The sequence below is a fragment of the Pseudorca crassidens genome, chromosome 6, assembly GCF_039906515.1.
Source record: "Pseudorca crassidens isolate mPseCra1 chromosome 6, mPseCra1.hap1, whole genome shotgun sequence".
Lineage (NCBI taxonomy): Eukaryota > Metazoa > Chordata > Mammalia > Artiodactyla > Delphinidae > Pseudorca > Pseudorca crassidens.
Window position 1 is genome coordinate 71,890,526 of NC_090301.1, and position 25,736 is coordinate 71,916,261.

At 35.6% G+C, this 25,736-nt stretch overlaps 1 protein-coding gene across 28 annotated transcripts in view; it reads left to right on the top strand.

Moving 5' to 3' along the window:
- Positions 1-18,847, top strand: part of BAZ2B (bromodomain adjacent to zinc finger domain 2B) — a 385,223-nt gene extending 366,376 nt beyond the window's left edge. For 26 of the 28 annotated variants that reach the window (XM_067741777.1, XM_067741775.1, XM_067741791.1 and 23 more), the window contains 4 exons: positions 1,959-2,105; positions 9,256-9,518; positions 9,779-9,922; positions 14,340-18,847. In XM_067741777.1, the coding sequence (XP_067597878.1) occupies positions 1,959-2,105; positions 9,256-9,518; positions 9,779-9,922; positions 14,340-14,493 (708 nt within the window). In that variant the 3' untranslated portion in view covers positions 14,494-18,847. Of the gene's footprint in view, positions 1-1,958; positions 2,106-9,255; positions 9,519-9,778; positions 9,923-14,339 lie in introns of those variants that run through there. The other 2 variants (XM_067741804.1, XM_067741805.1) reach the window with 1 other exon arrangement.
- The last annotated feature ends 6,889 nt before the right edge of the window (positions 18,848-25,736 follow it).

Genomic DNA, 25,736 nt, shown 5'->3' on the forward strand with positions numbered 1-25,736 from the left:
TGAAAAGAAGGCAGAGTTTCTTATTCAAAGATTAATGAGCACTTGGTAACCTTGAATTAGAAATGTAACAAAACCTATAATAATCCTCATAAGAAGTCCTAAAAAAAATGTTAAAGTGCTCAATGTCTTTAGAAATATCCTCTTTACCAGAAACCATGATTACTAGGAAAGAAGGAGCTGCCATGATTTTCCTCCAGATACTTCTCAGCCCACAATATGTTTTCTGTTGTTAATGTTAAGCAATCGGCAGCATCCACTGTTTTTTTTTTACTGTGGTAGCAAAGGAGTTAAAACCAAATATTACTACATTTGCTCTAACATATTGTGAGCTATTACTGTGGATTTTCAAAAATGTTATGAACTTGATACCTGCCACCCTTTCTTAATAAGTATCAGAAAATAATTTTATTTTTAAATCATAAATGTGAGATGTAAGACAGGCTTCATAGTATTTTTAGCTATTGTAGAAAACAATGAGAATTTACTTAATGTTCATGAACCTGATTTTTAAAATTTATTGTTATAGGGATTGAAATATAACCTTCGAAATGTTATTTCTCAATGAGTATTTTTATAATAGAAATTTTAAAGAAATAACTCAAATTTGGAGAAATAACACCATATTAAGGTATTTAGTGATGTGGTTATCAGGAAAGGTCATAAAATAAATACTTACTGTTAGGATATTAAACTCTACTGCTTTTGCTCTTAGTACACATGCCAGTTTCAGTATTACATGTATATTACATATATTTGATAGATATTTGTTAAGGTGAATAGCATGTATCTGCTGTTTTGATAAGATTCTTAAGCTATCATTGGTGTACGTATTGAGTTATGAAAAACTATTTTAGACATTCCCAGATTAAGATTTAATGTTTTATTGAAATTAAATTAAGTTTGAACAATTAAGCTATTTTGTTTTTAACAGTATATAAATACATAACTTAAAATTAGTACAAATGATTTATAATTTAAATGTTTTAATTATTTTCAATTGAAATATAGTTGTACAATATTATATTAGTAATGTTTTCATTTTTTGGAATATTGATTACAGGACATTGTCTACTGTGACTGAAATAAAAACTAAATGTCAAAATATAATGTTAGTACTTACCATTTTTTAAAGGCATCTTTAAAGTTTTTACCTGTCTAATCTTCCTTCTTTCCCTTTGTGAAACTTGTTATACAGAATATGTGTGCATGGGGGGAAAAAATCTCTTTATAGATTTTAAAGTTCTTAATGGTATTAGAAGTTTTTCAACAGAGAAGGAACAATTTTATTTTTAGTCCTAGAAAATAAATTATGACTTCTAAATTCTTTTATTTAATTTATTGTATCAATTTCTTTTTCCCTTAGAAATCATTTCGTAGGATCCATTTTCTACATTTGTGACATATGTTTGATTTGGGTTGATTTCCAAAGTTTCCTGATTTGGACATAGTCAAAATACAGTGACATCTTATTATTATTATTTATAATTCTGTTACTAATACATGTTCCTAATTTTGATCTTAAAAATTACTCTAACTCTTACTTATTTCTTTCTCAGGATATCATGAGGATGCTAAGATAAGCAAATGATGAAATATATTAAAAAATTAAAACACCATGTATTAAAGCTATTCATTGCTTTATGTGCTCTAATGTCATGTTAATTATTTCGTATGTTAATGTGTACATGCTTCTGAAGTGTGTGCAGGCATTCAACCTCTAGCTTTGTTTTTTGCAGTGTACCTGAAATGTGCATTTACCCCAACTGAACTGCTCACCCCATCATGTGGTCCATATCTGTGTAACGAGAGATACATAGATGTGTATGGCTACTGTACATTTGTTAGCAAGCGGAATGTTCATTACTAATATAAATTAGGAATTAATGGTGTGTTTAATATCCCAAAAACTATTATTTGTAGCAGAGTGTTAATTTTAAATGATTTTCCATGTATTATAGTACTGCCAGATCTGTCGAAAGGGAGATAATGAAGAACTGCTCCTCCTTTGCGATGGCTGTGACAAAGGCTGTCATACATACTGCCATAGACCCAAGATTACAACTATACCAGATGGGGACTGGTTTTGTCCAGCTTGCATTGCTAAGGTAAGACTGATCTAAAACTAAATTTTTTTTATTGAAGTATAGTTGATTTACAATATTGTGTTAGTTTTGGGTATACAGCAGAGTGATTCAGTTATATATTTTTTTTCAGATTCTTTTCCATTATAGGTTATTACAAGATTTTGAATAGAGTTCCCTGTGCTCTACAGTAAATCCTTGTTGCTTATCTATTTTATGTGTAGTAGTTTGTATCTGTGAATCCCATACTCCTAATTTATCCTCCCCACCACCACCCCCAGCACCTTTCCCCTTTGGTAACCATAAGTTTGTTTTCTAGAAATCTGTTTTGTATGTAGATTCTGTTTTGTATATAGATTCATTTGTATTATTTTTTAGATTGCACATATAAGTGATATGATATTTGTCTTTCTCTGTCTAACTTACTTCGCTTAGTATGATAATCTCTAGGTCCATCCATTTGTTGCAAATGACAATATTTCATTCTTTTTTATGGCTGAGTAATAGTCCATTGTATATGTGTACCACATCTTCTTAAACCAGTTGTCTGTTGATGGGTACTTGGATTGGTTCCATGTCTTGGCTATTGTAAATAGGGCTGTTATGAACATTAGGGTGCATGTATCTTTTCAAATTAAGAGTTTTCTTCTTTTCTAGGTATATGCCCAGGAGTGGGATTCCTGGATCATATGGTAGCTCTATTTTTAATTTTTTAAGAACCTTCATACTTGTTTCCATACTGGCTGCACCAATTTACATTCCCACCAACAGTGTACTAGGGTTCCCTTTTCTCCACACCCTCTCCAGCACTTATTATTTGTAGACTTTTTGATGATAGCCATTCTGACTGGTGTGAGATGATACCTCGTTGTGGTTTTGATGTACATTTCTCTAATACTTAGTAACGCTTAATGCTGAGCATCTTTTCACATGCCTGTTGGCCAGCTGTATGTCTTATTTAGAGAAATATCTATTTAGGTCTTCCACCCATTTTTCGATTGGGTTGTTTGTGTTTTTGATATTGAGTTGTATGAGCTGTTTGTGTATTTTGGTTATTAACCCCTTGTCAGTTGCATCATTCGCAAATATTTTCTCCCAGTCTGGTAGGTTGTCTTTTTGTTTTGTTGGTTTCCTTTGCTGTGAAAAAGCTTTCAAGTTTGATTAGGTCCCATTTATTTTTGCTTTTATTTCTTTTGCCTTGGAAAAGTGATCTAAGAAAATATTGCTATGATTTATGTCCAAGAATGTTTTGCCTGTGTTCTCTTCTAGGACTTTTATGTCTTATGTTTAGGTCTTTAAACTATTTTGAGTTTATTTTTACATATGGTGTGAGGGTGTGAGGGAGTGTTCTAATTTCACTGATTTAGCAGTCCAGCTTTTCCAACACCACTTGCTGAAGAGACTGCTTTTTCTCCATTGTATATGCTTACCGCTTTTGTTGTAGATTAATTTACTGTAGGTGTGCGGGTTTATTTCTGGGTTCTCTATTCTGTTTCATTGATCTATATGTCTGTTTCTGCCCCAATACCACACTGTTTTGATTACTGTAGCTTTGTAGTAGTGTCTGAAGTTTGGAAGGGTTATGCCTCCAGCTTTGTTCTTTTTCCTAAGGATTACTTTGGCAATTCTGGGTCTTTTATGGCTCCATATAAATTTTAGTATTTTTTAAGTAATATTATTACTTAAAACTTTTTAATTGCCAGATCAAAATGAAGAGTTTTATGGGGATTTTTTTTTGAGATATAATTTGTATACTGTAAAATTCATTTTAAAGTGTGCAATTCAGTGGTTTTTAATATATTCACAAAGTTGTACAACCATCACCACTATCAAGTTCCAGAACATCTTCATGATCCCCAAAAAGTATGCTTGTACACATTATCATTCACTCCCCATTCCCCTTCTCTTCTCAGCCTTTGGCAACCATTAATCTATTTTCTATCTCTGTGGGCTTGCCTATTGTCATTACATATACATCAAATCATACAATATGTGGCCTTTTTCTTTCACTTAGCACAATATTTTCAAGGTTCATCTGTGTTTTAGCCCTTCATCTTTAAAGTCAAATGATATTTCATTATATGGACAGACTACATTTTGTTTATCTGTTCAGCTGATGGACATTTGGGTTGTTTCTACATTTTGGCTTTTATGAATAATGCTGCTATGAACAGTCATACCCAAGTTTTTGTATGAATATATGTTTTCAATTTTTCTGTTATATACCCAAGAGTAGAATTGCTAGGTCATATGGTAATAAGCATATGTATTTTAAGTCACTTTCCAGTCACATATAAATTGGAAACCTGTGAATTCTAATACTAATTGATTAAAGAGTAGCACTATGATAAAGTAGAAAGAAATGGGTTTTAGAGTTATAAAGTAAGGAGTAAGAAGTGTGAAAGGGTTAGAATGTATTGAGGGCCAGACTCTTCATTAGGTTTTCCCTATCTCAGACACTCTCTTCCATGTTTAATCTCTTGACGTAGTTACTACCAGTAACTACCACCACTTCATAAACTCAGTTTCAAGCATCCATCTCTCCACTGCCTCCTTTCTTTCCTGTTCACTCCCTCTAGTGCTCCAATTCCAATAATTCTTTGATCTCATCAGGACCTTCAATTCATTTATCTTAAGACCTTTTCACTGTGCCTCTCCCCATTCATGTCCTCTCTTTCCTCCTATAATCACTGCATCCACCCTTAGCTCCTGTGCCTCTCTCTCACTTGGTAAAACCATCATTCTGGTTAATCCAACTCTATGACTTCTCCGGCACCTATATATACAGATACAAAGGTATCTTGAATGTGGCTGGAGAAAACACCCACCCCTTTAAATTTAAGGCTAAGAGGGCCTTTAGTGGTGCCTGATAATTTACTGTCTCCTCCATCCTCATTCTCAGCTGATGACCTTACTCCCATTTCACTATGATAATGGAAGGCATCAGAAGAAAATATCACAAGCATCCACCACCACACTTACCATCCTTCCTATATCTGGGCTCTCATACTCTACCCTCCCTCCTGTTGCTATGAACTGCTTGTGTGCCCCTAACTAAGCCAATAACCCCACTTGTGCTTCAGATCCCATCCCCTCTCACCTCCTTAGGAGAATGGCTCCAGCAGTTCTGTCTTCTCCTGCATCATCAGTTTTTCCTTCTACACTGGGTTCTTTCTCATCAGCCTACTAACATGGTACTCTTTCTCCCATCTTACAAAAACTAAACAAAAACCCTCTTTTGGCCTCACTTCTTCCTTGATCCACTTCCCCCATTTCTCCCCTTCCCTTTACTAGAAAGTTTTCTGTTCTGGTTCTTTCTGATTCACTCTTAAACTCACTCCAGTCATATTTTCATCTCCACAGCTTCTCCAAAATTTCTCTTGCTATGCCCACAAATGACTTCCACATTGCTCGGTCCAGTGATCAGTGCTTAGATCTCATCTAACCCATCACTTACATTTGATAGAATGGAACTTCCCCTCCTCCTTGAAATCCTGTTTTCACTTGTCTTCTAGGATACCATACTCACCTGATTTTCTTCTTGCTTTTGCTCCTTTTCGGTCTCCTTTGCTGGTTTTTCTCACCTCCCAGATCTATAAATACGGAGTGCTTCCTTAGCTTCAAAGATATATCTGTAAAATGGAATCGTATCTGCTTTGCGGGGATTTGTAAGGATCAAATATTGTGTGTTTGAAGGTTTTTATGACTTTAAAATTCTGTGATCTATTTTGGGGGGGGGATATATTTATATTAATACCTTATTATATTTTAGGCTATATTTTACAAAATAGCAGAGGTCTCACATGGCACCATATTCACTAATAATTGCTTTTTTATTTCTCATTACTTGATCATTTTTGTTATATATAGTTAAATGTAGTTTAATAATAATCTTCCCTGGTGGTACATAACTTATCTTTTAACTTCATAAATGTCAAGTTATAGAAAAGTGTCTCTAATACTTTATGAATTACTAACAAATCAGTGTTTTAATTCTGGGGGGTATCATCTGGTAGGCTATAGGAGGTTTTGTTTTCTGTAAATTTGCTTAAATTAGAATTCTGGCTATCTATCATTCCAGGAATGGACTAGAAGATGTGAGGTGTATGATCTCATCTAAACCCTTCTATGTAAATACAGCTTTCTAAGCCTCTGCTTTCTTGTTTTTTAAATGTGGTGGATTAGGTGTTATGTTTCTTACAGCAATAAAAAATGTTAAAAACACTGGATTTTGGTAAAGATTTTTAAAGTTAAGATTTTAAAAATATCTTTCCAGTAATTCAGTTATTTACAAATATCTATATTATACATCTTGCTCTCAAATAGCTATCTGCATACGTCATTGTGACTGTTTTTATTCTGTGTATATGTGTGTTTTCGTGCCAATATATATACATACACTATGTATATATATTAAAGATAGATATATATACTTTCAGGATCACAGAATCAAAAAAACTTGCATGTGTGTATATATACATACTTATACACACTCATACACACACACACACACACACACACACACACACACGAAATTTTAAATTCCAGTGCCTACAAAAGCCAAATAACACAAAAGACTTGGGACTGTAGCAAACAGGAAAGTCAAGCCATGGCCCCATTTATATGTGACAGACATTGCTCAACTCCAGCCGTCATGTAGACATGTGGGCCCAGTGTTCCAGGATCTACCAATATTTCATTATGGATTTTTATGCATGCCCTCCCAAATGTTAAATGTTGGCAACAAATTCAGGATTTTTACAAGCATTATGAGCCAAACAACAACACATTCTGTGGGCTGTTCACAGCCTCTGAGCCACCAGTTCACAACTTCTGATATATAGATATACAAGCATAACAGAAATAAGCCCTTGTATGTATAATCTGATAGGTTCGGATTAAGATATCCTCAAGTTCCTCTTTGGATTTGGGCTCTAATAAGATAGAAAGGGTGGGGAACGGGGACTTCTCTGTCCAAGAACAAAGTCATCAGTAACAGAGCAACTGTGTAAAAGCTTGCTTTTAAAAGTGTATGTGCATGATCTAATGAGGTAAGCTGATAAACATCATTTATAAAAGGAAGAGAGAGGCTCCATTGTCTTTTTAAAACATCGCCAAAGTTTTTATTTCTGTGGATTTAAATTTCATGTTTTCTTACTATGAGTATTAATTTGTTAGAATATGATCCCAAGTATTGGGATCCGTAACATCTTATGGAAAAACCCGAATGAACTTTTTGGCCAACCCAATAGTATTTTCGTTCAAATAGGAACTAGAAATTTTGACCCATTATTCATGAAATTTTGTTCTTTTTAAGTAACACAATTACTCAATCTAACTTAATTTAATCTTCATTAAATAGACCTTTTCCTCATGAACTAAGCATTCTCTTTCTCTTTTTTTATGATTTCAGAGTGCTAAAATCTCAGTGTAGTATAAAAACTCAAAATAATCAGATTTTAGTGAATAAAAATTAATAAACTAAATGGAGAAGAGACTTAGTAAAACATTTTAATTATTCCAGCTAGTTTCAAGGGGTAGTGATTCTTTCATATGGTATAGGGAAGATGTTAGATTTATGGTTTGTTTTATTATTTTAGTCAATTAAAATATCTCTTTAACTATACTTTTAACCTACCAATAGAGAACCAAATAATTTTAATTGCTTGATTAAAAGCAATTTTTAAAAATAATGCTAGAAGAGGTCCTGAAATCCTCAAAGAAATTGGTATGAAATACTCCAGAGAAACGTTTTTCAGCCAAATTCATTTCAAGGATACATCCAACTTTAAATTACAGCTGATTGATATCTGACCCTACGTCTTAAGTCTAAGATTTCTTAATAGTCTGGGTAAGAGAGGAAATAATTTGCTAAAAGAGGATAAACACTGTTCCGGAAAATTAAAACAAAAACCATACATTACAGGGCCTTGCACTGATATTCTTCTATGATCTGATATATTTATTGTAGTATTGTAAAATCTGAAAGTACAGATTTATTTCGCTATTTCTAGGTTGGGGGATGTGGTGGGCAGCTACTGTTACATCAATGTGCTGCCTGTACATTGTAGTTAGATTGCGTACGGCCATGTTGAGTTTTTTTGAAGTTGTTTTTTTTTGTTGTTTTTTTTCGTGTAATTTTAGAGCTAGAATGACCGTAGGAATTGTGTGGCTTATCTTTCTTATTTTACAGGTTAGAAAACAGGGACTCACAGATATTTTTGTACAAAGTTCCATAGCTAGTTACTGACAGAGCCATAGCTGGAAATCATATTCTTTGATTCCAAATATAATCTCTTTTATACTATTTCTTTATTGTTTTCCTCAAAAACAGACATTTTTTCCCCCTCTTCCTTCACCTCTGCTTTGTTCACATCTGGTAACCACAAGTTTGTGGAACTGTATTCTTATAGAAAATGCTTTTTTTCTTTACCTAGAAAGAAATATCAATTTCCAGTAGATCTGATCATTTACAAAGGACTTTTTCTCTATTGGACACTTCATGAGCTATTTTCCTTGTTTTGGCCTAGCTTCTTAATTATCTCAACTTTCTTATTAATAAGATCTATATTTTTGTTTATATTCAACCTTTGTTCTTAATTATACTGTGCTCCAAAAGATAGTACTTTTGTATCTTTAAACTCATTCAGTTAGTGACCTAGACCCCAGGCCTCAGACTGTTAACTCGGTGGCCTGTTAGGAACCAGGCCGCACTGCAGGAGGTGAGTGGCAGGGAGCGAGTGAAGCTTCATCTGTCGCTCCCCAATCCTCCCCATTGCTCGCATTACCACCTGAACCATCCCCCGTCCATGGAAAAATTTTCTTACGTGAAACCGGTCCCTGGTGCCAAAAAGGTTGGGGTCTGCTGACCTAGATTAAAGAAATACTGCTGATAAGTTCTATAGTTCCGAAGATGGATTACCACGAGATCAACATCTTCAGATTTTAAGAATTCCTAAAATAAATTTTTTTACGCTTTATTAGATTTTTGCTTCATATTATGGGAGAACAAATTAATAGATCTCTCTTGAAAATAATAAAATGATCAACCTTCGAGATCAGAGATAATATTCTTTTTCTTGGCCCTGTCAGGCTTTCCTAACTTAAAATAATAAAAGGCCTGTAGACAGTTATTTTTCTTATACCTCATTTCCTTTTTTTTTTTAAATTAAAGGCAAGTGGTCAAACTCTAAAAATCAAAAAACTTCATGTCAAAGGAAAAAAGACTGAGTCAAAAAAAGTCAAGAAAGTAACTTTAACAGGGGATACTGAGGATGAAGACTCTGCATCTACAAGTAGTTCATTAAAAAGAGGAATCAAAGACCTGAAAAAAAGAAAAATGGAGGAAAATACTTCTATTAGTTTGTCAAAACAAGAAAGTTTTACTTCTGTTAAGAAACCTAAAAGAGATGACTCCAAGGACCTAGCTCTTTGCAGGTATTATTTCAGTTTTCATGTACTGTATATTTACAACTTCCTATTTTATTTGCTTAGAAATCTTCTGCCATACTAAAGGCAACTTTTTGACAATTTGTGTAAGTAGTAAATGAAAGTCTATAGTATAAGTAAATATATTCTTTTATCTTTTTAAATAAATTAATTTGCATTTTTTACTTGAAAGATCATGAAAGGTAAATTTTTAAAAAAATAGATATTTCTAAAGCATAGATACTGATTTCAGACATTGTTTTCTTTAGTATGATCCTTACTGAAATGGAAACTCATGAGGATGCATGGCCTTTTCTACTTCCTGTAAACTTGAAACTTGTTCCTGGTTATAAGAAAGTTATTAAGAAGCCTATGGATTTTTCCACAATTAGAGAGAAATTAAGTAGTGGACAGTAAGTAAATCATTTCAGTTCGATATTTATTGAATGCTTGGTACATGCTGGGTACTTTTCGAGTGAGCTAAAAATACATTAACAACAAAGACATAGGCTCTGCCTTTGGAGAGGGATGTGTGTGTGTGTCACTCGCTTTTGGTCAGGGTAGTATAGTATGTAAGACAAATCAATTAAAATTATGTAAATAATTAAAAAGCAGTGTGATAAAGCATTTTGACATTGGAAGGGCACCAAACTCAGCCTGGAAGGTAAGGAAGAGTATCAAGAAAGCCTCCCAAAGTAAATTACATGTAAGCTAGAGCTTGTATTGTACATCAGTGGAATATTGACACTGTCTCATGTGGATTTAATAAAAATTGACTCTGTAATATTTTCAGATTATTACAATGTAGAGATAGAAGATCACTGGAAATTTTAACTATTAAAAGCTTTATTGTGGGGCTTCCCTGGTGGCGCAGTGGTTGAGAGTCCGCCTGCCGATGCAGGGGACCACGGGTTCGTGCCCCGGTCCGGGAAGATCCCCCATGCCGCGGAGCGGCTGGGCCCGTGAGCCATGGCCGCTGAGCCTGCGCGTCCAGAGCCTGTGCTCCGCAGCGGGAGAGGCCACAACAGTGAGAGGCCCGCGTACTGCAAAAAAAAAAAAAAAAATCTTTATTGTGAGTTGTTGGAGAATACTAAAAATGTGTTTATTAAATGTGGAAGAAAATTATTATTTGCTCCTCTCTACTATATTCTCTTTGTGATCCTATCCAAAGAGCAAAATGACTTCTGGCCACAGTTAATGATCTTTGTTAGATTGCCTCAGACTTCTTGCCAGAGGGTAGCAGCTGTTAGATGTTGGCATTTAGTTGGTTCTGGACATTGGACACTGGTTCTAAACATTTTGGAGCCACAAGAATAAGGCTGTTCTCTTACAAAACAAGCCCACACAAAAGCATTCCATGTGTTAATGGCCAGGAGCTGTGCATCTCCCTTCTCCATTCTCCCTGCACCCTTTATTCCTGCATACCAGTTTACCTTAGTGTAGCCCATGCGCATCACTTCAAGCAAAGTCATAAATAAGGAGAAAGAAGGAACTTTACATTTAAAAAAACTATAACATATATTTAATTGCATTATTATTGTTATTATTATTATGTTCTTTCTAGATATTCTTTTGGTGAAAATCACTGTAATCTGTAATTTAAACTCAGTTTAGAAGAGTTGAGTAGAACTTAACTCATAAAGATCAGTGTCTGTCTTACATGTATCAGATGATTTACGAGACTGACCAAATGACTAGTTTATTTCTCTGGAGGCTGAACTGTCAATCTTTTAAAGAATTATGTCTGTCCCATTTTATTATTTTTTAATTTCGAAAGGGACCTGCCTAAATTCCGAAAACATTAAAACTATTGGTTCTTTTTTTTTTTTTTTTTCGGTACGCGGGCCTCTCACTGTTGTGGCCTCTCCCGTTGCGGAGCACAGGCTCCGGACGCGCAGGCTCAGTGGCCATGGCTCATGGGCCTAGCCGCTCCGCGGCATGTGGAATCTTCCCGGACCGGGGCACAAACCCGTGTTCCCTGCCGTGTCGACAGGCAGACTCTCAACCACTGCGCCACCAGGGAAGCCCAAAATTATTGGTTCTTATATGATCCAAATAGCAAAAACTTCTGTCTATATATGAACTGGTTTTTTTGCTTTTGCTTTTTTTTTTTTTAACATCTTTATTGGAGTATAATTGCTTTACAATGGTGTGTTAGTTTCTGCTTTATAACAAAGTGAATCAGTTATACATATACATATGTTCCCATATCTCTTCACTCTTGCGTCTCCCTCCCTCCCACCCTCCCTATCCCACCCCTCTAGGTGGTCACAAACCACCTAGCTGATCTCCCTATGCTATGCGGCTTCTTCCCACTAGCTATCTATTTTACATTTGGTAGTGTATATATGTCCATGCCACTCTCTCACTTTGTCACAGCTTACCCTTCCCCCTCCCCATATCCTCAAGTCCATGCTCTAGTAGGTCTGTGTCTTTATTCCTGTCTTACCCCTAGGTTCTTCATGACCTTTTATTTTTTCTTAGATTCCATATATATGTGTTAGCATATGGTATTTGTTTTTCTCTTTCTGACTTACTTCACTCTGTATGACAGACTCTAGGTCCATCCACCTCACCACAAATAACTCAATTTCGTTTTTTTATGGCTGAGTAATATTCCATTGTATATATGTGCCACATTTTCTTTATCCATTCATCTGTTGATGGACACTTAGGTTGCTTCCATGTCCTGGCTATTGTAAATAGAGCTGCAATGAACATTTTTAACTTCCATAATTCTCCAGTTCCTGGATAGAGGATGAACCTAAACCTCAAAATAAACAGGCTTACACATTAACACAGAAGTACCAAAAGATCTAAGCTCCCTTTTTTCTTTCTTTTTTTTTTTGTTATGTGGGCCTCTCACCGCTGTGGCCTCTCCCGTTGCAGAGCACAGGCTCCAGACGCGCAGGCTCAGCAGCCATGGCTCACGGGCCTAGCCGCTCCGCGGCATGTGGGATCTTCCCGGACTGGGGCACGAACCCGTATCCCCTGCATTGGCAGGCAGACTCCCAACCACTGCGCCACCAGGGAAACCCTAAGTTCCCTTTTGAGAATGAGCGCCAGTAAATGGAGGAGGTCACAGCAGAAGCAAGCAGAGAGAAGCAGTTCTGTATAATCCTGTTTGTGATGCCAGGTGTGGGAGACAGAATTCAGAGAATTCAGACTCCTCTCACTTCGACTTATTTCATTAAACCCAAATTAATGAGCTGGGACCCAAACTCACAAACAGTATTTCAAATTTCAAACTAGAAACTTAGAGAACAGAGGGGAGGAAGTGCCTCCTTTAATGAATCTTTCTGGGTTCCATCAGCTTCCCCTTCCTTCTGTTGTACTTATTTCATCTATAATCTCGCCTAAAATTCTCTCCCGGATTTGTCTCCCTAGTGCTAATCATTAACCTTTTCTTGTAGTAAGGAACGGTCTAAAGAGATAAATATTTCTCAAGGCAACTTTAAAATATTTTATAAAAATTATTCCCACACATGTTATATGATTGCATTTATATGAAATGTCCAGAATAGGTAAATGTATAGAGACCAAAAGACAAGTTGATGGTTGCCACGGGCTGGGGATAGGAAGGCATAGAGAGTAAATGCTTAATGGATAGAGTTTCCTTTTGGGGTAATGACAGTGTTTTGGAACTAGGTAATGCAATGTTGTGAGTGTGCTAAGTGCCTTAATTATCTACCTTAAATGGTTAATATGATGTTATGTGCATTTCACCTTAATTTAAAAAATAATAATTCTCAGAAGAAAAGGAAAATGGGTGAGGTTACACAGGGCTGACAATTCTGTGAGCTCATTACAGATAAAGAAATTTTCTTCTTTTATTATTGCACATATTAGAAGAAAGGAGTGAAAAGACTGTACAAGGTATTTCATCAAAGAAATAATTCCACTTTTACCAGATCTCAGAGCTTCAGTGTGCGCTTCATAGGTATTTCTAATGGGTAAATTATTTTAGTATTCAATTTTTCATAAGTTAGAGTTAATTTAAATTTGACTTTCCAAAAGCCCTTTTTCAAAATGTATTGATTTGGCTTGAAATGCACCACTCCTTCCTTACTAATAAGTCTAGTCGTGCACCTTTCAGTTCTCTTCTCTGTGTTCTTACAGGGAAAGAGGCCTGGGATTATCCCACCAAAAAAAAGCACTGAATTCACAGTGCTTCTCATTGAAAGGCAGTTTCCTGATAATGTTATCTCCAGTAAAGAGATAGCACATGCTTTTTTTGCTTGTTTTCGATCATCATATGACAGTGTTTGAGCAAAAGAGCATATCTGAAGAGAGAAGAAGAGAAATGGGAAAGGGGCAAGGTTTAACACAGAGTGACCTATCCTGGGATGTATGTAAAAGCTACAGGGCAAGTGTCATGTACATAGTGCATGGGAAGCATTTATATTATTTCTACTGTAGCTAAATATTTTTGAGTGTAAAAAATAGGGTACTGCAAGTGATACAGTTGGTCAGAGTTAATAAACTAATCAAGTAGGATGAGTCCTGTAACAAAATTGTGATACAGGTCGAACAGGAAATTGGATGTAAGAAAAATGCAAGTTTGTTGAAATATATCTTGATCTTCAAGAGAAATCTGTTTTCCATTTAACCTGTCTTTAAATTCTATATGTCCAGAACACGTGCAGTCTTTTAAACGTCCTATTTATAAGAGGGTATAATATGTTTTATATCAGTTTAAATGCAGTTACCCTAATCTTTTTCTTTTTCCTTTCAATTTTATGTTTTATTTTATCTTTTATTACCTCTTCATTTGTTTGCAAAACAAAACCAGCCTACAAAAGCAACCTGTAATCATGTGTTTTCTTCCAGGTATCCAAACCTTGAAACTTTTGCTCTAGATGTCAGGCTTGTTTTTGACAACTGTGAAACATTTAATGAAGATGATTCTGATATAGGCAGAGCTGGCCACAGTATGAGGAAGTATTTTGAAAAAAAGTGGACAGATACTTTCAAAGTGAGCTGAAGTTATAATAATCTCTCTTTTTTTTTTTCCTTTTAAACAAGGACAAATGAACCAGCAATGTGAACTGTATTTACATACATGTGCAAGGCACATACATAATGACTTTTTTTTCCTTAAAATAAATATCACACAAAAAAAAAGTATCAGAAGAATGATACCGTTTTTAAAGGCTTCACTCCTACAACAACCAAGGCCCTTGGTTATTGGTTTGTGTGATTTATCAGCTAATTTAGGTAGAACAGGGAAGCACACCCAAAGAATTTTCAAAGGAAAGGGTGTTATAGTGCAATAGCAATTAAAATGTATCAAATCGCACTGAATATTCAACACCAGAGCTCTAACGTGGGAAATGGTTCTCCTTTCCCTCTCAATAAATATCTATTTTTCATTTTTTTACTTTGTAGTTTATTTTTTAGTGAATGTATTTAATTTTATGAATTATTTATGATTAAACCACATCCAGAATCTTCGTTTTCTGTGAAAAGGAAGAACTAGAAAAATTGCTTTAAATCTTGAAAATACAACAAGGAATGTTTTAAAATATAAAACAAAGCCAAGTTAAACTGTTTACACTGATGTGCTATAAAAGCACCAAAAATAAACTTTACTGTAGAGTTACAAGTACATTTATATATATATATATATATATACATATATATATGTATATATATATATGTTGCTGCATCACTTGTGTAGTTAAATTGTATTTCAAGACAGTGAAGAAAAATTGACATGTATATACTGTTCATTATTGTTTATATTAAGTCTTGTTTTAAATATGTATTATGTGTATATATTGTTTGCAGACATTATTGTTTATGCCTTAGAAGGATTGTAGCATTTTATTTTAGTCTGAAGGTAATTATAGCTATACAGCTTGTACAGTAATTATCCTCTACCAACACTGTGGCATCTCCTTGATCTTGGTAGTGCCTGCCTTTGAAACAGGGTGTAGGGGATATTAGTTTTCCATTTTTTCTATTTTGTTATATAATTTTAAGCCACCAGGGCCTAAATTAAAGTATAATCATTTGTATCCATGTGGAATAAAATTGTGACAATTTCCTACGCACACAGTATTTTTTCATAGAAACATTTCCCTCCCATTTGCCTTGCCTCAGAAATAAATTTAAAAGACATTTGTAACCACTGTGTTTTAACTACTGTGTGTTGTGGTGGCCTGTTGGAGGCAAGTAGATCAGAATTTTTTTGTACCTATGTAAGAGTACTTGAAGTTTTATTTAAAATAAAATGTTGTGGAAAAGGTAGCATTCTTTTTTTTAGGAGTGTTATTTTTCACTACTATGTGTGGCACGGATACAATAAAAGACTTTTACAAACTAGTTTTTTAGTTTTTCTTAATGAACCTGGAATTTTTTTTTTCTCAAAAAAAGCTAGTTAATTTAAATTTGCTTTTTACAGAATCATAAAGGAGGAGCAGCAGAGTGTGGTTCAAAGAGCATTGGGCTGGGTGGAGGAAGGTGGTCTTAAGTCAAGTGATGTGACTTTGATGAGTCTCTGAACCTCTCTGGACCACTTTTTATTGTTTATTTCACATTTCTAATATGAAAATATTAGAATATTTTTTAAGGTCTTGTTCTAATAGGTGAAATGTCTCTATTGTAGACATACAACCCAGTTGTCATTAAGAAAAATTTATTATATAAATTTGTCTAATAAGTCATGAGATACAAGTTCAAGCATTCATGAACTATGATTTGATGCCTTGCTGGGGTCTGAGGAATCATTGAATGAACAAGACAGGCACAGGCCCTACCTTCATGGAGCTTACAGTCTAGTGCAGACGTGATCCTTAGCTAATGTCCTTAGTAAAGGGCTTTTCATAAGTAGTGAAGGGAGAATAGAAAAGTTTTGAAGAAATATTAAGCTTTAGAATGCTTCATAACCTCAGAGTATTTTCCAAAATTCCTAGAGTGTTTGTGAAGGCTTATATGAAAATCAGCTGTTATTATGTACATATGTCGGTTTCTGTTAACCAAATATTACAGTGATGCCTTAAGGAGCTGGTGCTCAATCAAAAATACCATGTGGAACAGAGAACAAGGTGGTGCTGTGAATCAAGTGCGTGGTTTTTGTGTTTATAGAACTGGCTGCCAGATGCTCCATGGAGAGTCGTCTTCATTGGGGTGTTTTGCCTTAGGGAGCATATGTGGTTACATTACTTTATATTAGATGGCATATAAGAGCTTGATATTAACATGTCTGATGTCCGAGGGGCGAATGAGAAATAAAATACTTAAACACACACGAAGAACAGTTTTTCAATGATTAATTTTCTTTTAAAAATAAATTAAATATCCCTGAAAAAAAGAAAGGTGACTATTGGCTACTTTGGACTGCTGTCTTCATTGTTGTTACTCAGCAGGAGTAGCTGTTCAGGAAGTACTGGCCATGATCCCCAAAGGGCCACAATTAGTCTCCAGAACAATTGTTACAATACACATGTGGATCATTTGTTATGTGAATGACTCTTGCATTCACGGTGCCATAGGTTGGGCCTATCTTCAATAAAACCAGTATTATTATTCTCCTCAAATATAAAAACATTTTCCTAACCCTCTGCTATCATACAAGTATGCACAACATACTTTTTCTAAGATAAATTAGGCTTTAACCTGAACCTTCTCCATTCTAGTCCTGGTTGCTCTGTGAGTTGTAAAAAATTGGCCTGACCTCAAGTATAGGTTTTGATTTATCGTAAGGATAAACCAATCAATCCACTACTACCGAACCCCAAAAATAGTCATCAGTTTGAAACAACATCTAGAGAGTAAATTAATATATTTGTTTAGTTGTTAACCGTGGTTAAAATTAAACAAATGAAAATTTATCTGTGGGTATACCTTGAACTCAAAAGAACTAAATTACCATAAATGCAAGGTAATCTCTTTTTCTTATTTCAACCCCAAAATGAAATTTGTTAAAAGCACTAGTTTTAATCAAAATCATGAGGGAGCTGATCTGTCTTTGGTACCTTACTGCACCCACTCTGTGCTGCTTCTCTTTTCTATCCCCTCTACCCCCATACCCGTTCAAGAAATTTAAAATCCTGTTCATTTAGGCTCCTATGAAACACATCCTTAACAAGGAGATCTGATATCTATGAGTTACTCCTTTTTATAAATTGTATTTGTGGGCTACCTCTCTCAAGATTATTTGCATTTGAGAAACAAAAGAAGTTTGTGTTCTGTTAAAAGAATTTCATTCCAACAAGGAGATAAGAGAGGTATTCTAAGACAATTGAAATTTTCCTTCCACAGGAATATGACTCATAAAAAATACAACACAGAGAAACTAGTAGAACCTTATCTACTAGGAATTTTGCCTCAGTTAGATCTCTTAGGAGGCCTGCTTGGACCACATTACAACTCTGCCTAAAAAAAAAAAATTTTTTTTAAACCTCAACTACACAGAATTAAGATAATTCCTCTCCTCAATTCATGACACACTCTTCACATTGTTGTTGCAAAGCCCCTTTTCTTTCATTTTCTTACTTCTTCCTTCAGCTCCTCTTCAATGCCCTTTCCCCCGCACATACAACCACATATGTCTTTCCAGTCAACCTTTTATATATGTATTTAGCAACACATACATCTTTAAAAATATATGGTGTGGGAAAAAAAACAAATATATATATATATATATATATATATATATATATACAGTGTTTTTCAAACTTGTATCAGTTGCATTATGCTATACATGTCTTTCTATTTTTCTATTTTTGTTTCTTTTGAGTTGAAAAAGGAATACATAAATCTAGTTCATTACTTTTGATTGCTACAAGGTATTCCATCACAGGCGTATACCACATTTTACTTTCAAACTTCTCTCAGAATGAAAACCTAAGTTGCCTGCAACTCCTTGTCACTGCAAATAATACTGCGGTGAATGTTGTCATACATGTCTTCTATGGACCTGCGTGTGCAAGCCTGTTTCCTAGATGGTCCCACATGATTCATGCCCCTGTGTAACCCCTTCCCATATTGTATCGGGTTTCGCCTGTGTGACCAACATAATGTGGCAGTGATGTGTGAACTCCCAGACTAGGTAATAAATACATTGCTATTTCCACCTTGTTCTCTTGGATCACTTGCTCCTGGTAAAGCCAACAGTGTTGTTGAGGACACTGTAGCAGCCCCATGGGACAGCCAACAGCTAGCACCAACGTGCACGTCATGTGACAGCAGCATCTTAGAAGTGGATCCTTCAGCTGAAGTTAAACAGATGACAGGAGCCCCGGCCAACATCTGGACTGCAACTTTACAAGAGACACTGCTGAATTCTTGACCCATAGAAACTGTGGAATAATAAATGTTTATCGTTGTTTTAAGCCACTCAGTTTTGAGTAATTTGTTACATAGCAATAGATAACTAACAGACTGTGGTAAGAGTTTCTCTAGGATCTATAGGTAGGGGAGAATCCCCAAGTTGTTAGGTATGTGCACACTAACTTTCCACGCTATTGCCATACTACCCTCCAGATGACTACACCAGTTTACACTCCTACTAGCAGTGGAAGAGGATTCTTCCCCCTACTTCTCAACCAGTATTCAATATTTGTTTGGATTAATTTTCACTAACAATTTATTACAGATTTTGAATTCGAATACCATGTTTTGAGGGATATCGAGCAATTTCTCCAATCTTTTTAGCAGCTTCAACTTTGATTCTTTTTATAGTTTTTGTTTTATGTAGACATCATATCTAACCCTATCTGCTTTTTAGGGACTATAAAACTGCCCCAAATTTTATATTCAGCCAATGATATTCAGGAGACGGAACATTCAGGAGATGAGCAGGCAAAAGCTCAGGTAAATGGAGGTGAGTAGAAAATATTGAGAGTTCTTGGGTATTGTTGGAGCTTATATAGACTTATGAGTTACTGTAGCAAAAGCAGTGCTTGGAAGTGTGATGGGTAACAAGTTGGCTAAAGGCAGGGTTAAAGGAAAAGATAATTTGGATCTTCTGGACCTTCACTGGAAGAGAATTTTGCACCGTAGCAAAATTAATATCTGAGATTTATTTGTTCTATCTCTACCCTGACCAAACACATGAAGATCATTTGGGTTGTTCTCACTTGGATGACTAAATAAAAGCATTGTGAGTTGTTTATGTTGTATACAACATAAGTTGTATGTAGTTCATTCTTGAAATTAAAAAAAAAAATTTAAGTATCAAGCTGGACTTCTAAGAGTGCCCTTATTCTCCCTGAACAAACTCCTTACCATGTCCTTTAATAAAAAATAGCCCTGGGACTTCCCGGCTGGCGCAGTGGTTGAGGATCCGCCTGCCCATGCAAGGGACATGGGTTCAAGCCCTGCTCTGGGAGGATCCCACATGCCGTGGAACTACTGGACCCGTGCACCACAACTACTATGCCTGCTCTCTAGAGCCCGCGAGCCACAACTACTGAGCCCGTGTGCCACAACTACTGAAGCTAGCATGCCCAGAGCCCATACTCTGCAACAAGAGAAGCCACCACAGTGACAGGCCCACGTGCCCCAGTGAAGAGTAGCCCCCACTCGCCACAACTAGAGAAAGCCCCCGTGCAGCAACGAAGACCCAACACAGCCAAAAATAAGTTTGTTAAATAAATAAATAAATATTTAAAAATAGCCCTAATAATCATGGTAATGGATACCAAAGAATGTGGTTGAATCTTGAAGGGGGATTCAGTAGTGAATGAAAGAGACCTAAGGCTTATAGCCAGTCGAGAATAAACCTTGTGCTGAGATGAAAGGAAAGCTCAGCAAGGTCATTACATCACCAAAGGCTAACAAGACATTTACATGGCAGGTTTGTATGGAGACAGTGGAAGGCCTTGAAAGGTATGTTCTCATCTGTGATTCCTCCAATTCTTCAATTACGTTTACAGCTCTTCTTCAATATTGCTTTTCTGAATATCCTCATTATAGCAAATCTCAATTCTTTTGAATATAGAAGTGACTGTTTAAAAACAAAGGCTGATTCTATTCAGCCATTAAAAATTATCATGAAAATCTATATTAATATTGGTAAATTAAGTGAAATGGCTGGTTATAGTATAGTATGTATAGTAATTCTGTTAAAATATATTTAATGCACTTAGCATGGGGCAAACTTTGCTGGGATGCATATACTAAAATGTTAGTGCTTTTTTTCTGCAGGGATGTATAAAACATTAACAGTGCTTTTTTTCTCTGGTTGGTAGAATTTGTCATCTTCCTTATCTATAGATCATAATATCTCTGCAAAAAAATGTGCTTTTTTTTAACATTTAAAAAGTCACAAACCAAGTATGGTAAATTTAGCTGGTAAATATAACTGGTGAATATACTGAATGATGCCATTTAAAGGTTAAGGCATAACATTTACATAATAATTGAGTTGTGGATTACTTTCACATCTATTATTTCACTTAAGTTAAATAGCTTTTTATTGTATAGGTATTTTTCATGTGGAAGACACTTGAATTGCATATTCAGTAGCTGGCTGTCTTGTCTTCTTCCTTCCATCCACTCTGTAGATGTTGGCTGGCTGTAAACTTCATGGGAAAGTGGGCACTTTTTTAGCCCCAGGAGGATAAATCTTTTAATTAGTAAGCCAATCATGGTAATTCCATTCCTGTTGAAAGTGACTGCTTAAAGAATGAGCATGTGATATAATCCTGGGCAGTGACATATGTGAGAAGTCTTCTGGGGAATTGTTCAGAGGAGAATTTCTGTCCCTTTTGGTCTTTGGAGATGGTTATAGGAGGCCATGATGCTTGGAGCTACTGCAACCATCATTCAGCTATGCAGAGACAAACCTGAGAGATGACAACAGTAATGCTGAAGATGGGGGAAGTGAGGGAGATGGAAAGGACTTGGGTTCTTGATGACATGAGCCATCAAATTAATCTTAGAGCCACACTACCTCTGAACATTTTGCTAGATGAGATAATTTATTGCATAAGCAATTTTGAATATTTTGTTTCAGATGAAAGCATCTTAATATAGCCTGGGCTACTGCTTTGCAGCAATTCAGGCTACATGCTGCACAATTCCAGAGGGCCCCATTCATATAGGCCAGGATATAGCCCATTTTACAGATGACAAAACCAACACCAAAAAGGTCGAGTAATTTACGCATTGGCAGCAAACTTAGTAAGCTTCAGTTGGTAAGGTCTTTGGCCTTCAAATAAAATTCCTCAGTAACATAAGACTGATTTTCTTGATTACTTTGAACATTATTTGAGTGCATTTTCTCACCAAAATATTCCAAAACTAATTTGAGCATTGGTAGTGTTATGGAATAATAACAAGATGGTAATTTTTAAGAGATGAATGTATTCTAGTTTATTTAGAAATAGTTACACTGCTATGGAATCAAAATCTGAAAAGAATATTGAACACTAAGTTCACTTCTGTACATGAGGAAGGAACTGGAATTATCTTTAGCCTCCTGCTGTAAGCAATCAGGCAACTGAACAAAGTATATAAAACAAATGTTTTTAGACATTAGACTACAACACAAGACTGATTCCTGAAATAAGAGTAAGAAATGAAGCTGGCCTTACAATTACCCTGGCTAAAGATTTAGTATCTGGAGGTGCTCCAGTCTTAATTTTATTATCTTACCCATTATTTTGATTAACTCAGCACTTTACAGCATGCGATGCAGTATCCTCCACAGGTAGAGGATTTTCACTGCAGTTCATCCTTTGGTGTTGATGTTTTTCGTTATGGGACTGGTGCTATGATGGCATAAAATATGTCTAAATCCTTAAGGTAAGTTAAGAGTCATATTATATGAAAGACAAGTGGAAAGGAACTTCATTTTATAATGTGGGGTAACCCAGGTTTGAATATAACAGATTGATGTCTTAAGTAAACTTGGAATAAAAGTTATATTCCTTACTCATCTTCATATAGATTCAAGTATTACCTCTGTAGTGGTTCCCAATCTTTTCACTATTATGTACAACTGTTATTGTTGTTTTTATTTCCATGTCGCAATGCTTGAAGAGTTTTATTTACAAAGCAGTGGGATTTAAAAAAAAATACCTTGTACACCATAATTACAGGCACACGTGCCATTCATTTGAGACTATTTGGGTCATTAAAAATAGCATAACACCCCTAGTTATAACATTCAGAGTCTGCCTAGAAGTTGGAAAACCTCAGGCTTACTTATCATTGATGATTCCTGTATCAATAAATACACACTGTATTCTTCTTCTGACCTCAAACTCTATCTTAGGACATGACACAGATAACACAACCTCAACAATCTAAAAATGATCTCATTGTCTTCCTACTTTTCACACTTGCTCTTTCCCCTGTATTCCATACCACGGTTAACAGAATCAACATACATCTAGCCACCCATGGTAGGAAACCTCAGAATTCCTTTGGACTTCTCACTTTACCCATCTCTCCATGACATCCTGAAGAATCTTCCTCTAAAATTCCTATGGTGTACATTTATCTCCAATTTTCCATTCCCTCTGCCACTATACTAGTTTAGGCCTCATCATTTGCTAAGTACCAGTATCTCATTTTTTCTAGCCATCCTCCCTTTTTATTTTATTTTATTTTTTTAACATCTTTATTGGGGTATAATTGCTTTACAATGGTGTGTTAGTTTCTGCTTTATAACAAAGTGAATCAGTTATACATATACATATGTTCCCATATCTCTTCCTTCTTGCGTCTCCCTCCCTCCCACCCTCCCTATCCCATCCCTCCAGGCGGTCACAAAGCACCGAGCTGATATCCCTGTGCTATGCGGCTGCTTCCCACTAGCTATGTACCTTATGTTTTGTAGTGTATATATGTCCATGCCTCTCTCTCTCTAGCCATCCTCCCTTTTTAAAAAAATTGTGGTTAAATATACATGACATAAAATTTGCCATCTTAATCATTTTTAAGTGTACAGTTCAGTGGTGTTCAGTAGATCCATATTTTTGCACATCTATCACCACTATCCATTCCAGAACTGAGACTCTATATCCATTACACAGTAACTCCTCCTTCCCCCAGCCCCTGGCAACCACCATTCTACTTTTTGTCTTTTTGTATCTGACTTATTTCACTTAACATGTCTTCAAGATTCATCCATGTTGTACCATGTATCAGAATTTCCTTTCTTTTTAAGGCTGAATAATAATATCATCGTATATGTATAGACCACATTTTGTTTATGTATGCATCTGTTGATGGACATTTGGGTTGCTTCCACTCTATAGCTATTGTGAATAATGCTGCTATGAATATGGGTGTACAAATATCTCTTCAAGACTCTGCTTTCAATTCTTTTGGGTTTATACCCAGAAATGGAATTGCTGGATCAGATGGTAATTCTATTTTTTAGTTTTTAAGGAACCACCATAATGATTTCCACAGCAGCTGTACCATTTTACATTCCCTCCAACAGTACACAAGTTTCCAATTTCTCCACGTCTTTGTCAACACTAGTTTTGTTGTTTATTTTTTGACAGTAGCCATCCTAACAGGTGTGATGTGGTATCTCACTGTGGTTTTGATTTGCATTTCCCTGATGGTTAGTGATAAGTATCTTTTCACTTGCTTGTTGCTCTTTTGCACATCTTCTTTGGAGATGTGTCTGTTCAAGTCCTTTGCCCATTTGAAAATCAAGTTGTTTGTTTTTTGTTGTTGTTGAGTTACAGGAGTTTTTTTTAATATATTCTAAATATTAACAACCCTTATCAGATATATGATTTACAAACAGTTTCTTCCATTCCATGGGGTGCCTTTTCACTTTGTTGATTGATTATATCCTTTGATGCACAGAAATTTTTAATTTTGATGTAGTCCAATTTGTCTGTTTTTTTCTTTTGTCTATGTTTTTGGTGTCCTATGCAAGAAATCATTTCAAATCCAAGTCATAAATCATTCCCCCTATGTTTTCTTCTAATAGTTTTAGCTCTTACAGTTAGGTTTTCGATCCATTTTGACTTAATTTTTGTACATGGTAGAAAGTAAATGTCCAACTTCATTATTTTGCATGTGGATATCCAGTTTTTGCCATACCATTTGTTGAAAAAACTCCTTTCTCCATTTCGTGGTCTCAACACCCTTGTTGAAAATCATTTGACCATATTTGCGAGGATTTATTTCTAGGCTCTCTCGTCTTTCCCAATGTTTTTTTCCATTGTTGTAATAAGTTTTGAAATCAGTCTAGTCATCCTCCTTTTGTCCACCACTCTGCCATCTTGAACCCAGATCTGATTCTGTTAGTCCCTTGCTAAAAAGGTATTCGTGTAGCATTAAAGGCTCTTCAGACTTGGCCTCGGCCTATTCTTAGTCTTTTGTCCTATCATAACCCCATCCTCTCTTCCCTATTGGCTACTCATCCCACAAAATAACTCCAGAACACAATGTATACCCACCCACCACCTGCTAAATGCTATTATTTGTGCCTTCCTCTGTTCTCCTTCCCACCCTCCACCCCCAGGCGGCAGTTACTTTTTACTCCTATAGAATTTTGTTACTATCAGAGCCATTATCACATCAACTAAATTATGAAGGGAAAGAGCCATTCAACTAGCTAAAGTACCATGTCCAGGTTTCCAGTATCGTGATATCTAAGAAAGAGACTGAATTATCTGAAATATACTAGGTGAGCATATAGACTCAACACAATGAGAATGAGATATGCTTGGGAGTGTTTTATCCAGGCATGGTAAGGGCAGGCGAATCAGCCCTTCTCCACAACACAGCAAACCACAATGTAGTCTCTATCTGACAACTTCTGGGGTTCTTTCCTGGACAATACATACAAAACAGCATATATTACCCCTCAAACTCCCCTTTTTCTCTGTTCCATGATGCTTATCCCCATTTTGTGTTCCTGAGAAAATGAAATATCTCAGCTTCCTTGATTATCACATTTTCCAGTTCTGCCTATTTAAAATTATTTCTAGCTATCTGATTGGAATTCTGCACATTTCATGAGTCATGTGTTTATCGACATGCTCTTATTTTATGACAAGAGATAACTGTCCATTATATATGGATTTAACTGGCTTTCTTAGTCCTCCACTCAAATTTCCTGTGAGCAGCTAGAATTCATATTCTCCCATAACTAAGGGTATTGCTGTTATGGGCTGTGTATCTCCCACTCTCACCTGACACAGCTTCTCAAGAGATTGTGTCTTACACATTTTTTAAACACCCAGTATCTAGTATAATGTCTGACATATTAATGGCACTCAGTAAAACTTTGTCAATAAAGCC